Source organism: Tachysurus fulvidraco, chromosome 1, assembly GCF_022655615.1.
Source record: "Tachysurus fulvidraco isolate hzauxx_2018 chromosome 1, HZAU_PFXX_2.0, whole genome shotgun sequence".
Classification (NCBI taxonomy): domain Eukaryota; kingdom Metazoa; phylum Chordata; class Actinopteri; order Siluriformes; family Bagridae; genus Tachysurus; species Tachysurus fulvidraco.
This window is the reverse complement of record NC_062518.1, coordinates 40,283,424-40,298,023: the sequence shown is the minus strand read 5'-3', so window position 1 is coordinate 40,298,023 and position 14,600 is coordinate 40,283,424. Positions and strand designations below refer to the sequence as shown.

Here is a 14,600-nt window from a genome sequence, read left to right as displayed (position 1 = left end):
GCGCACGATTTTAAACCTTTAAATCAGATAACGAAGCAGTCACGTGGGTGTGTGTGAAACGAAGCTTCAGACGTCATTGGTCACGTGATTTTGTCAGAACGAATCAAGATTCGATACAAAGCTTCAATGAAAATCGGTTCATCTTTTTTGATACACGCCTCGGTGTCACTGGTAACATCACTAGGGGGAAGTAAGCGGGAAAGCTTACTTTCTGTTGACCGTAACCTTTATTGGTGTATTTTAATGTGGCTTTCACATAGACTTTAACATAATCAATCAACAAGTGTGTCTTCAGGGTTTTGCATCATCGTATGATCAAGGAACAAATGGAACGCGTCAACAATGGTTTTTTCCTGCTACTTCGCCTCTCAGCGGTTATAGGTTGCCACTACATATAGTGAAGAGTAATAATACACAACAGTTTTTCCTTTTTCATAAATAAACCATACAGTACCTATATAGTGCTTTATATTTTAGAATTATTGTATATACTGTATAGAAATGCATTCGAATTGCCTTTTAAACGTGTCTAACTTATTTGCTGTTGGCTTTAATATATATTTATATATAAGTATTAAAATATATATTTTTAAAACACTAAACATTAAAAACTGAAATTTAAACAGCTCTAATTTATCATTTATAGGTGCTGGAAATATGTGGAAGAAGTGAAGAGATGAGATCGAGAGCACACCTTGTTCATCATGTGTGCATTCACAATAATATCAGAGTGAGATTTTTTTTTATACAGCTAATCCCTGAGTTATGAAGGGGAAGACTCCATCGTAAATAGAAAATATCGCAAGTTGAACCATGACCTAACATTTGTTCAACTTAAAGAAGTCTTAAAGAGTGGTGATCAGTATGGGTGTAGTATACTGTAAATTGGTAATAATTTAACACTTTACAGTACATTTGGCTAATGCAATCTAATACAAAGCTTGTTCTGTAAATAATCCTATGTGCTATAAAAACCATTAACAATGGTGGTAACCCTAAAATAAACAAACATGCATTGAAGTATCATATCACACCAAATTGTAGTCACCAAGATTCTGACTGACGTTTGAATACTCGAACAACTTTAGGTTGTTGATGGCCACATTAACTTAGTTGCCTGAAGATTGAACTTATTTGATTTAAATAAACCAAATAACCAAGTAGCTGCACGTATCCGATTCAAAACACTGATGCTGGCCTACAAAGCCAAAAATGGACCAGCTCCCTCTTACCTCAAAGCCCTCATCATTCCTCGCACTGCACTCCGGAACCTCCGATCTACCAGCACTGCTCGACTGGTTCCACCATCTCTCCGGGTAAGAGGCAAGTATACTACAAGACTCTTCTCTGTTCTGGCACCAAGGTGATGGAATGAACTTCCCCTAGAGGTCCGGACAGCTGAGTCACTGGCTATTTTCAAGCGGCGGTTGAAGACCTACTTATTCAGGAAACACTTCAACTAGCACTTCTTTCCTTATCTTTTGCATTAAAAAAAACAAACAACAACAAAAAAAACCTTTGACACTTTTTCATTGTAACTTTGAACAAATGTTTTAAACTCATGGTATCTTAAGTATGTAACCTAGTGAACCAGCATTAATGTATTCAATGTTAGAGATTTAAGCACTTATGTACGTCACTCTGGATAAGGGTGTCTGCCAAATGCTGTAAATGTAAATGTAAATAAGATAATTGGAAAGGATTATATTTTAGCAATCATGTATTTACACAATCCAAACTATTTCCACACAACAAAAACAAGTGCCAAAAATGTATGTTTGGTTATTTAATACCAAGGAGACCTAAACTGGGTGCACAGATTGTGACAATATCAGTAGTTGTAAAAATATCCATCAAGTTATTTATGTACAGTTAAAATAGTTTTAATATTTTGTTGTTCTTGTTGTTTGGTATAAATTTGGATGTATTTCATCAATTACTTTTATGCTTTTAGTTTGCACATATGATACTCTGTAATAGCATATACATTTATGTTATATATACATTAATATGTATATATACCATTTCTATTTAAGTCTCAGTTTTTGATTCACAGTCCAGTAGCTCGAGTAGTAATTTCATACTATGAATTCATTCATATGCATCATTAAAGTTGTACTATACAAAAATACTGTGTTTCATTCATATTTTGAAGCAATTCTAGAAATACTGTACTGTACATCTACAGCAAACAGATTACAAACAGAGCTAAACATGGAGCATTAACATATTCAGATCGGGAAATATCATTAATATTATAAACAAAACAAAGCCTGTTCTAAGATGCAAAGCAACGTTATTGTATTTTCTCTATTAAGAGCTAAGAACAGTGCCACCTTATGGGTATAGTTCGTTTTTTTTTTTTTTTTTTTTTTTTTTATCTGTCCTTTTTTAACCTCCTGATACCCGTATGCTACTGTTGTGTACATTAAAATTTCTACTGACTGTTTCTCTTAATTCATAGCTGATAACTATAAATTTAATCAGTGTTTTCAAGGAAGCAGTTTCACATGTTATGTCCTCATATGAGAACATTCGGGTCTCAAGAGGTTAAATTAGGTTTGAAAATGTAATTCTTTTTTTTTTACCTTTATGTTTCAATGTATGGTAAATACTATATGCTATATGCATATCGATTGTTTCATATTGGCTGTTTTATTATTATTATTATTATTATTATTATTATTATTATTATTATTATTATTATTATTATTGCAACCTAGACATCATTAAAACTGCTCTTACATCTTTTCCTCTAATAAAACTTGATGAAAACTAATTTTTCCCTGCTATGATTAAGTTGTTCCTATAAATACACATCTTTCTCACTGTTTTTTAATTACTCCTGTTTAATTACTACTACTTACAGTATTTGATTTTGATTAAACTGACCTCCTGTGAAGCAACTCACATTAATACAATAATCACAGACAACAGACATTTAATTTATTTTATAATGTTACAAAGATGAACTGCAGTCTGTATGTCTTTTGGAAGTGACCTTCAGATTGTTTATATTTAGGTTCTATTAGGTGTGTGCACAAAAATACCCCTGAGAGACTGAGTAAAGTTCAGCTGTAGTTCACTCTCTCACCAGCAGAGAGAGCTTCACTGATCTCTTAAAACCTGTTAGAGGCCTACGTCTCGGTACCGAGCCACCACCGCTAGGAGGCGAAAATGCATCAAATTCATTGTAACTTCATTGTAACTTTTAAGCATTAAATCCTCTAAATACACGGTTAAATTATATATTGTTTGAAAGCTTAGACTCTCAGGATTTTATTAAGCGCACACACACAGCATAATATGATTTATAGTAATTTAAACATTTGATAGAAAATTGAACTAGGTGGCGCTAGTTCGATCTGTTTACTCACTTTTAAACGCTGGTCTTTAAATTTCCCTTTCTTCACATTGTCACTAATGTTAATGTATTTTCCAAAACAAATGCTTGTAAAAATCCCCGAGAGTCCAAAAAACTTGAAAATGTAATCCTTTTAATCCAAAACGCTTTGCTCGCTTCACAAGAATTATGTGTTTGACCGGAAACTGAACACGAAGCTTCACTTCCGCCCTTTGTTGGACTCCTACGTCTCATTGGACACATACCAAAATTTCAAAACGCGTCAGATTTGTAGTCGAGGATGTGACGAATCAAACAAGCCCTCGCATGAGCCAACCAGTGCCTGTGCGGCCGAGATAGGCAGCTAAGAAGCCAATGAGGTCTCTCCATGCTATGTGGGTGACCCTCCCTTTGACTGACATTTGCTCCGTCCAGTAGCGATTTGATGTTTCGCGAGCATCATAGCTCTTTAGCCAATAAGGAGACGATTCCAACGAGATGCAACATGATACATCTGGTGAGGGCGGGCTGTGCAATAAGCGTGCGCATATTAATTTTTTTAAACTTTATTGTGCAATTCTCGAACTTTTCACACTCTCACACCTCAGGGTGTCAGTTTACAGGCATTTTTTCAAAACAGAGTTATAGGCAGAGGGGTTCTCTTTGTTATAGGACTTTTGAACTAAGCATGCAGTCCTTTTATACAAAGTTATACAGTAAAAAAAATAAACAAGAAAAACCTGAACAGACGGACATGTCCATAGAAAAATATTCATATAAAATCCATTTTTGAGTCTTTTGACTTCATTTTTTTTTTTTGGTGAAAGCCAAGACATGTGGCTATGGCCCTCAGTTGTTGTTTACCAACCAGAATTAAATACAGCAATGTATGTAATCAGTTTATCAGGTAAACAACTCAGACGGAAATAAACACCCTCCATTCTAGCCTCTATAACTCTGTGTCAGTAAGGCTTAGAATCAAGCTGACACTTGTGTCGGAAACTAGAGACTCTCTTCTTTCCAATGAGACCAAGCTCACCTCTGTGTGTCAAAGTATATGGGAGCTGTACCACTTTTTATGTGGGTATGTCATCTAGGCGAAAATCATGAAAATGGGGGGGCGACAGGTAACAGGTAACTGAGAGCTCAGAAACACAAAACAATCAGACAGTAGTAATACTTTTTAAAAGGTTTGTGTTACTATGTTTTTCAACCATATTCAGAATTGTGGAGATCAAATTAATAAATGAATTAAACAATTAAACAAAAATTCCCATCTGCCATATTTTGTTACAGCACAATATATAAATAGAATATACTGTGTGTGTATATATATATATATATATATATATATATATATATATATATATATATATATATATATATATATATATATTCATCTTCTTGGAGGCTTCTCAGTTACCAGTTCTTTCCCCAGAAATTAAATCATTAAACTGTGAAATGTAAAAACCCCGTCTATAGTTAGCAAGTAGTTTAGAACAGTATTTGCTTTAGATAAACACTTAGCCATACTAATAGCTTGTTGCTAAGCTACTCGCTGTCATACACCGTCTACAAAATGTTTCATGAATGTAAATGTTAACGTAGATCTTTTATGACCATTACATGCTCTGAAAAAGGAAACAAAAAGAGAGAAGAAAAGCGTCAAAGGTTTGTCCATATTTTTCTTTTTATTCACACATTGAATGTGCCCAATTGACTTTATATATCCACTCAGAAAACATCATGAACACAGAGACTGCTATCCTGGTTCCCACTGTTTTGCCTATTTGCAGTGTTAAACATTATGTATAGAAAGCTAATGTATAGAAATGTATAGAGATTTTTTGCTATTTATTTTTCTATATACTAATATATAGAAAATCTTTTATATTTAGGATTCACTGATATGTCATGAAGTTTATATGTTTGAGTTGGTTAATTTGCATAAACTAACCAGATTACAAAAGATTACAGTTTAAAGGATTACAAAAAGATTGAAAGTTTAAAGTGAAAGATTTGTGTGTTGCATGTTTGTGGTCTATCAGCAGCCAACTGAAGAGGAAGTAGGTGGGCTACCAGTCTAAAAAACTGCTAAAACTGTTCTTCTAGTTGCAATGTTATAGTATTTACACATACATAAAAGCAAAATAAATGTTTCTATCATTATAAATTATCACCATATATTACGACTGACAATATCATAATATCATATGAGACATTACTGATCATTACTTAAAAATATATAATTACAAAAAGTGAATTTTTGAAATCATGTGGGTTTATGTTCATTTATTTTAAAACAACCCATCAACCCACTTTAAAACATTTAAAAACATTCTGTACCTTTAAAGTAAAAGAAATGTAGATATTTAATAAATGTATTAATCAAATTTAGTTTGTATGATGGTAGGGGAGATGTTTTTTTCCCATTTTTCCCAAAGTTTGGTCCCTTATGCCCCCAAAGACATGTGTTGCAGGCTGATTGGCATCTCTATATCGTCCAGAGTGTGTCGATGTCCGTGTGACTGTGCCCTGTGAAAGATCCAGTCCACGATTCACCTTGGCTCCAGTTTCCCTGTGACACAGTAGGATAAGTGGTGTAGAGAATGGATGATTGGATGAATGGATGGATATCCACACTACAATCAGCTGTATGCCATCATTCACTTGTTAAATCTATATTGTTTGCTGTTTTGAGAAAGTGAACATATATTACTTATCTTCATTTGCTGGCTAGATTGTTGCTCACAACAGGTAAACATGTTTTTTTTATAGATTTCCATAAGCACAACAAAAACTGAGCCTTGTACTTGAGCTCAGAGATTGGTTAGTATCACTGTGATTGACAGGGTAGGAAGAGAGTATGCTTCCAAAAGAGCACAGCAAATATTGGCTCCTAACCAGAAATTATTATAGTATCACTGGGATACAAACTCATGATCTCATAACAATAGAGCAAGCTTTGATTTTACTTTAAACTATACTTTAAACTTTATTTTTATACTGGGGATGGGGTCAGTTTCGGGTTTTTTAAAATGTTTAATATATTAATAGGGCTATTATTTAAAACAATCCTTACACAATAGTGGCCCAATTTGATATAAAACTCTATTGAAGTTTCTAAAGCTCAGTTTAATTAAATCAGTTATTAATTACAGTTTTCCTGATATACTAGCACTACAGTCTTCCTGATATACTAGCACTTCTTTCCCTATATTTTGCATTTATTTAAAAAAAAATAAGAAAATAACCTGACACTTTTAATTGTAACTTTGAATATCACTGTAACTTTGAACAAATGTTTTAAACTCATGGTATCTTAAGTATGTAACCTAGTGAACCAGCATTGATGTATCCAATGATAGAGATCTAATCACTTATGTACGTCGCTCTGGATAAGGGCGTCTGCCAAATGCTGTAAATGTAAATACTACACTATTAAATGAACCCAATAAAATTATTGCAATGGAACATTGTAAACTGTTGTTCTTTCATCTGCTGTCTTCTAGAGTTTTAGCTCTCAGTGGTTTTCACACTTTACCATAGACAGAGTTTGCACCCTTACGTTTTTGAAACCTACATTCATTCAAAGCAAAGTGAAAACATGTCTGTGTAATTTGGCTGGAAAATATGTAAATATTAATTTACCTGTTTTTATTTCTTCTTCTTTCTGGTATTGTAAAAAAGATAATGCAGATAAGCAGAACAGCAAACACTGCTATGCTTATTATAAAAATGATTGTTGTTGTGAGTAGTGATTTTTCAGGACCTGTGAGCCAGAGCAACAATTCCCATTTGTTAAATAAAAATGTAAAGTAAATTAAGCACTCAACAAAGTGTTATGTCCATTCTTATGAACAATACTTAAACTAATCACTTACATGTGTTAATCTTGTGTATTGATGTCTGTTTCGTGCTCACACGGTTGCTGGCTGTGCATTCCAACACCTCTGCTTCTGTATAGCTGACAGTCAAGTTCACTGTATTGGATGTAGCATTTGTCAGAGTGCAGTGCTGATGATCACAGTTGTACATCACCGAGTCGCCATCAGCAGAACATGTTACCAAGATGTAGCAAACGGATGAGTTGTTTATCTGGTGATTAACAGTGATCACTGGTTTTGAGACGGCCTCTGGAAGGTCAGCAAAAATACAACATACTAAAATAAACAGTATTTCTCTGGTCTTGGAATATCAAACTCTGGTACTGCATGTTCAGTTTTTTTGAAACACTGATTTTCTTTATATTTACATGCCCATGTTGATAAATGGAAATCACCCTGTAAATTCCAGGCACCTGTGCAACACAGCTGATTTGAATTTAGACCACAAATCAGGGTCATGAGGAAGAAGTGAGGACCCAAATGCAAGAAACGAAACAGAGCTCAAAGTTAAAAGTTTTTAATGGGAGTGGGCTTGGCCCAGGGAAGGCAGACAGTCCAAGAAAAGTACAAGGTCCAATATCCAAATGGGGAAAATGGGGCAAAACAGAGCAGACAATACTTCGAACCTAAACAGTACAAAATCCACACTGAGAAAACAGGGCAATGCAAGAACAGGTTCGTTTTTTATTTGCCATTTTCACTGCCTTGGTTTACGGCACCAAAGTCTTTTCTTCTGAATGAAAAGGCTAGTCTTGCTGTGTATATATATTGTTTATCTCAAATATTTCTTCATTCATCTTAATATGAAAGAAGACGGGTTTAAAAAATAACATTTTTGTTTGTAATTAATGTAAATAACTAATTTAATCTTGGCAGCATAATCTGCAGAACGACTGAGATTCTCGTTAGTTAGTCTTCTTATTTACACACACTTTGTAAAGGAAACAAAGATTTCCTAAATACCAGATTTACTGTGTTAATGCTCAATGTCAATTTATCAATTTACAAATAAAGTCACATTCAGCTTGATAAATGAGCTCCATTGTTTTTATTTAACAAAAATCCTAATCGTTGTTATTGTTAAACTTTGTGTATTGAGATGTGTGTTTAACATTTATGGATGTTTCCAATTTTAGCACTTTGTAATATTTAGTAAGGCTTTTGTCATGTCTTTAGGACAGAGGACTTTGCGCATTGAACATTTTTTGTAACATGACAAGCAAAAAAAAAAAAAAGACTTGTGAAGAAACAACTGTCATATCAGCTAAAATGTATATGCTTTTAAAATAAAAGTTTTTTCTATATTACACAGTAGCTTTTTTAAGTAAAAGTATACAACATTTGGCAATGACTAACAAGTTGTCAAATTGCTGTGGTTTAGGAATAAAGAGGAATAAAATGTCAGAGCATGCTGTTATTGAAAAATAATAAACTTCAGGTAAACTTTAATGATAACAGTATCCAATTCCTGTCATGTTTCATCATGCTACTATGTATGATTATTTTTCTAAAATAGCAGCTAAATGTGTTTTATTTATTATACATCATATACTTTATACTGTGACATCAAGGAAATAAATTGATTTTGATCAGAACTTACCCTGTACTATCAGTTTGTACTGGATTACATCTTCTTCCCATTGTCCAGTTTGAGCTTTATAATATCCAGAGTCCTCCAGCGTCAAATTATGGATAAACAAAGAGTTGTCAGAAACATGTATATGATATTTTTTTGTAAACTTTGTACTCTGCCTTTTGTTTTCTACAATTGCAATCAGGTTAGAATCCTTCCTCCATTTGATTGTTGAAATATTCGGGGGGTCTTTCAACGTGAGATGTGCTATTTCTCCTATTGACTTGTAAACCACATGGACCCAAGCTCCACAGTCTATGGGTGGAAAAGAAATGAGCATAAGTTAGAATTACAGATTTTATTAATGGACTATGGAACAATTATTAACATTAATTCAAATATCAGTAACCTACTGACCTGTTGAGAAGTTCAGGATTATGAAGGCGACTATGTGTAGGTAGCTCTTCATTGTGACAGGAAAGCAGGTTTGAGAGAGCGAACACCTGCACTGCTAAATAGGCTTGTGGCTGAGAAGACAGGAAAAAACATGCAACAAACAGATACACTGTGTACAAATGACAAAACTTTACATGAGCACAGTATGGTCTATAGACAGGATATGAGTCTCTAGTATTTGGAAAGGTTTCCCTCTAGTGGCATGGCACTGAACAATCCTATACGGATGTAAAAAAAATTGTGTGTGTGTGTGTGTGTGTGGGGGGGGGGTTGTGATGTGTGTGTGTGTGGGGGGGGGTGATGTGTGTGTGTGTTGAGAGATTATGACTGGTGTTGTTTATTGTAAGTGTTTGTTGCCTTTTTGGACTCCTTTATCATTTGTAATGTTGCTCCCATTTAAGACAAGCCCAGCCATTTTAGGGTCATGATTGAGGACAATGTCCCGTCCAGAGACAAGCTGAAAAAAATAAAATTTATGACATAAAACATTCCAAAACTTAATATTTGAATTAAACAAAACATATTAAATTATACAATGTAGTGCTGTTGGTTTGTAGCCTTATTTTTCTGAGATTTAATTACACATAATTTATGATGAATTCATTATTTTATAAAATGTCATAAAGCCGGGGTCCCCTGGCACCATCTTAGGGCCCCCAGTTTGAGAACCACTGACCTAGAGCAGGTGTTGTCAGTGAACAGCTGAACAGGCTGTAAAACTGTTGGCTAAGTTACAGACACTCATGGAAAACTGATGCTGATTATCTGGGAAACGTCTCTAACAGCAGTCAAAATGTCATTGTTTGTGTCAAACAAGTTGTGAATTTGTTGTAACAGGAGATCATGACTTACTCTGTGCTCAACGTGATGGTCACAGCTCCAGTGGTTTTCTCTGTGGGTGAACGAGGATGATGCTGAACAATTCCAGGATATGTTTTTTTTTTATTGGTTGTTGCGTTAAATCCTACCCAGATACAATAGTGCTATTTTCTGATTGGCTATTGTGTAGCCTCTTTTTTTTGATTGCCTGATAAGTGACAGGCTCGACTAAGAGCTCCAGGTGACGCGTTTGATTCCTGCCCGGTTCTATAGAGACAGCGGTGCGGATATATTTTGGGTGCTGTGGCATATTAAATATATAATAAATAGTAAGTTTTTCTGCATGAGAAATACAATGTGTGGTGGGAGAGTGTGACAAAAGACCCAAATGAGTGACTGTCATGCTCAATGCGTGACACTTCAGAGCCCTGTGTATATCTTGGTATGATTGAGAAAGGATATTAATAACCATGACTAAAGATTTATTAATTATCATTTATTTATATATACAGGTCATACGTAAGGATAATTTACCATGTGTTACTAAGCTGTTGACCTTGCAATAGTTTTATTAATTACGGATATGACCAGTGAAAATCTGTATTTGTATGTACAGAAATCTTCACCTTCAGAGAAATACTAGGTTTATTTGGCTTTAGTTTGCTAGGCCAACTATGGGATTTCTAGACTAATTAACTTGATTGTATACCGTGGTAATGTTTATAGTATTTCAATGCTGTGCATTAATTACACTGTCTAATCAGCATATGCCACTCCTGTGAAGTGGATGGATTATCTTGGCAAATGAGAAGTGCTTACAAATACAGATTTAGGACAATACTTGAGAGAAATAGGCCTTTTGTGTACATTGAGTAAAGTCTTAGATCTTTGAGCTCAGCTCATGAAAAATGGGCATTTGTAATTTTATTCAGTATAGTTCGATGAACTGATAGTGATCAGTCAAATAAGCCCTGAGCCAGGAGAGGGCTGTTCATTTAACCCAAAAACATGTTCTGGCCTACCAAGTAAAAGAGCATGGTCAATGGTATCAAAAGCTGCTCTAACATTAAGCAACACCAGCGATTATGCCTTTATTTTTATGCTAATAAGGCTACTACAACAAATTTCCTGAGTGTTTATAGATTTTTGTTTAGCTCGGGAAACAGACACAGTCTCTGTATTGTGAACCATGGGTGACGACAATGCAGCTAGAAGGTGATCGGATTAACCTGCTTCTCTGCTTCCTGGCCCTAGCACTGGACTTTTACTGATTAACTACGCACTACTGTATGTGCTATGCTACAAGAAATAAGAGCAGCACTATCCCGAGTGGAATGGACACCATCCAGTCCGAACAGGCCAGCCTTGCCCTGAAATATGCTCCACTTATCTACTGTATGAAGCCTGCAATGTTTTCAGAGATCCGCCTGGACATCCAGAAGTTAACCATAACCTGCTGTAAACTACATTGCCATGCCACAGTGAGATGGTGCAAGGACATACTACAGCATCAGACATCGCCTTCACTAATTTACACACCTCTACAATATTACTCTTAGTAATCTCTGACTGACGAAGGCATATATTGTTAGCTCCTACATGGACACTCAAAACTACCCTTGAGTACCTATGCTTGCCTGAGACCCTGAGATTACTTGCTACTGTATGTCTAGCTCCCTGGCTCCCAGAATACACCTGCTGGATAGCACCTAAAGGCCTAGATAATTATAACCAGAGATCTTTCAGTTTTCTCAGCAGGTGCTTCACTGAGGAGATCAAACTTACTGTAGACATGTGAAGCAGAGAGGAGTGGTGCTCCCATGGGCAAGCCTTAGCTTTAGCTTTGTTTTTACAACTATTCCGCAGAGTCGTCACCCATTCGCCCCGCTGTGAGGTCTCTAATGCCGGTGTTGGAGGCTTACTGACTCCGTCAATAGCATCCAGATTTTTCACTACAGAAACTACACTACAATCACTATTGCTAATCCTCTCTAGTGTCAGCTGTATGTCCTGGTCTCTATCAGCAATCAGGTCTGTGCTTAACTCAGAGTTTTCAATGACCCATTAATTCCTCAGGAGCTCTCGGCTGCACTATTATAATCTGTTGTAGAAATTACATTATTTACATGTACACTATTTACTGTAGAGTGTCACCTAAATGACAGGTGAGCCTGGTTCCTCTCAAGGTTTCTTCCTTTTAACATCTCAGGGAGCTTTAGGGATAGGGATAGGGATAGATATATTGCATTTTAAATCAAATTAATATTTTTTTAAATTAATTTTTAAACTGCAATTGTAAATATTCACTTATTTATTTTTATTCTTATTTTTCTTCTTCTTCTTCTTCTTCTTCTTCTTCTTCTTCTTCTTCTTCACATACTGGACAAGCTAAATGTTTGCCATACTTTATGATTACATACATTTGACTTGAATGATATCGAAAAGACCCGAAGAGCTGTGATAGAAAAGTAAAACATACTGTATATAAATATATTTAATATATAAATGAAAGTAACAGTGTAAAATATTAATAAAAAAAGGAAAATAATAATATAATTTAAACACCAGAGACAGACACGAAAAACATGGATCATTTAAGTGAGAGGTCAGGTAGAAAGGTAAAAGCATGCTTTCAGGGAGAGCTTAGCTGGACAGGAGATCAATAGTGAAAAGCTTTTATTAGGATTTGGGGAATAGTCAATGCTTTGACTTTTTTTTGTCCATGAATTTTAAGCACTATTTGCAGTATATGATCATGAGTTTGCTCACCTAGCCAAATTAAATGATGTCTCAGAATTCACATGCATGTAAATAATCAGCAGTATGAGAGCTTTTGCTTTATTAACATTTCATTTTTTAAGAACCCTTGCAATATAAACCTATTCTTTTACCTGTTCCTCTAATAAACTTTGGACAACTTTGTACCTGTTATGATACATTTATTGAAATACTTATGTCTTTCTTTTAATAATTCCTGCTTTATTTTAATACTTAATAAATGTTTAATTTGAGCGTACCTTCATTAGCTTGGGTAGTGGTGACATCAGAGCCGATCGGCCCTATACGCACACTACGCAAATTGCGTAGGTCCCCGCAAATTAGGTCCCCGCCTCCCCTGCCTCGTTTTACAGCGCATGTTAATGTTTACTGTGTAGCATGGGTGAAGCACCCCTAAAAAGGAGCTCAGCACTCCTAAAATTTGTATCAATATTTTAGTCCAGCGAGTCGCTGCTGCTGTGGAGTAGCACAGGACCTGAGTGACTCCTCCATAGTCATAAATGAAGAGAAGTAGCGCGGTTACAATGTTCTTCCGCAAGACGCATGCAGTTCTGTTTTTATTTTACTGATAGAGCATGAAAGAAAAACAGCAGCACGACAAATAAACTTCGTACCTGTGTAATACGTACGTGTGTCTCTGTTAGTAAAGTTTATCGTTAATTTGATACTCATTTTAACAATCGGGAGTCATCTAAACATGACGTCATGTGCGTCTTTTCTGGTCCGTCGTCATGGAAACATGAAGCCCTGGCGTTTGGACCAGAGTGAAAATAAACGACAGATCACTGTATACCACCAGAATGTGTGAAAACATTCACTGTGGCCAAAGTGAAAAAAGAAACAAAATGATAGTGAAATGTCAGAACAGCAATCAGGTAAACGTGTGTTCTCTTCAAGTTTGATGTCAACAAGAGCAAATAACAGTAAAGTTAAGTGATTCTGTCTCTATTCTCTATCTAACTAGATAAATTAGCTGTGCAGTGCTGCCAGTGCATCTCTTGGCCTGTCTGTCTGTCTGTCACACAACAATTTATTGTGTGAACATTCGTGTGAATAAATGTCCAAGGGCAACGTTTGTTGTTTTGTTTTTTGTTTTTTGTTTTTTTTGGCAATGGTGTTTATAAATGGCAGCTCGATAACTGCGCTTTCCAGCAGCAACATCTGTGTGGGGACCAGTACAAAAAGTATAGTATGATAACACTCCTAAATGACAATGTTTATAGTCTCTCAATTAAGGTTACAACAACGTTAATGCAATATGGAAACCAATGGATTGACTTTGGAATGGGCATAATGCCAGGTCAATATAAATGCACATCCCTCAGTAAACAATAACCATCAGGGATCAAGTATTGCTCTCATGCATACTATAAAACACAGTGATACGGTATGGAAAGCCATTTTAGCTTTTATACATTCACATGATATGGATTTTTGATATCAAGAATTCAGTTTTCAATACTTGTAGGAACCATATTTTTTATATCAGGAAGTACATTTTACAGTAGTAAAAATAATTTCTGATATCTGCTATTGCATATTCACTAGTTGAATATTGCAAGAGCTAAGTCATATTATAAATAGTATTTTATATTTGAAAATGGATAAAAAGGAATCTGAGGGAGGCAGTTTAAGTGGGGCCTAATGCAGCTTATAAAAATGAATAATAGTTATCTATAACTTACAGGTGCTATGCTGAAAGTTGTTAGTAGAGGAGATGCTGTCAAGTGTGAATGTGTGGCAA

At 35.2% G+C, this 14,600-nt stretch overlaps 1 protein-coding gene and 1 long non-coding RNA gene across 2 annotated transcripts; one reads left to right on the top strand and one right to left on the bottom strand.

Moving 5' to 3' along the window:
- The first annotated feature begins 114 nt into the window (after window positions 1–114).
- On the top strand, window positions 115–2,511 carry LOC125145592. Its single transcript, XR_007143992.1, has 2 exons — window positions 115–404; window positions 647–2,511. It is a non-coding gene; the product is annotated as an uncharacterized LOC125145592 (long non-coding RNA).
- A 2,503-nt stretch (window positions 2,512–5,014) lies between these two features.
- On the bottom strand, window positions 5,015–9,409 carry LOC113663008 (T-lymphocyte surface antigen Ly-9-like). Its single transcript, XM_027178226.2, has 5 exons — window positions 9,221–9,409; window positions 8,831–9,118; window positions 7,228–7,479; window positions 6,995–7,115; window positions 5,015–5,921 (listed from the first exon to the last, which is right to left on the bottom strand). Exons 1-5 carry the CDS (start codon window positions 9,270–9,272, stop codon window positions 5,738–5,740), a joined length of 897 nt encoding a protein of 298 aa, XP_027034027.2. The 5' UTR covers window positions 9,273–9,409; the 3' UTR covers window positions 5,015–5,737.
- Between the last annotated feature and the right edge of the window lie 5,191 nt (window positions 9,410–14,600).

What these genes read in the sequence shown, in the direction of transcription:
- LOC113663008 (XM_027178226.2), bottom strand. Translation starts at nt 9,272, where the DNA reads ATGAAGAGCTACCTACACATAGTCGCCTTCATAATCCTGAACTTCTCA. An exon ending in GTACAAACTGATAGTACAGG is followed by an intron (nt 7,480 to 8,830) that starts GTAAGTTCTGAT and finishes CTGACCTTCCAG; the next exon opens with AGGCCGTCTCAAAACCAGTG. An exon ending in AGAAGAAGAAATAAAAACAG is followed by an intron (nt 5,922 to 6,994) that starts GTAAATTAATAT and finishes ACTGTGTCACAG; the next exon opens with GGAAACTGGAGCCAAGGTGA.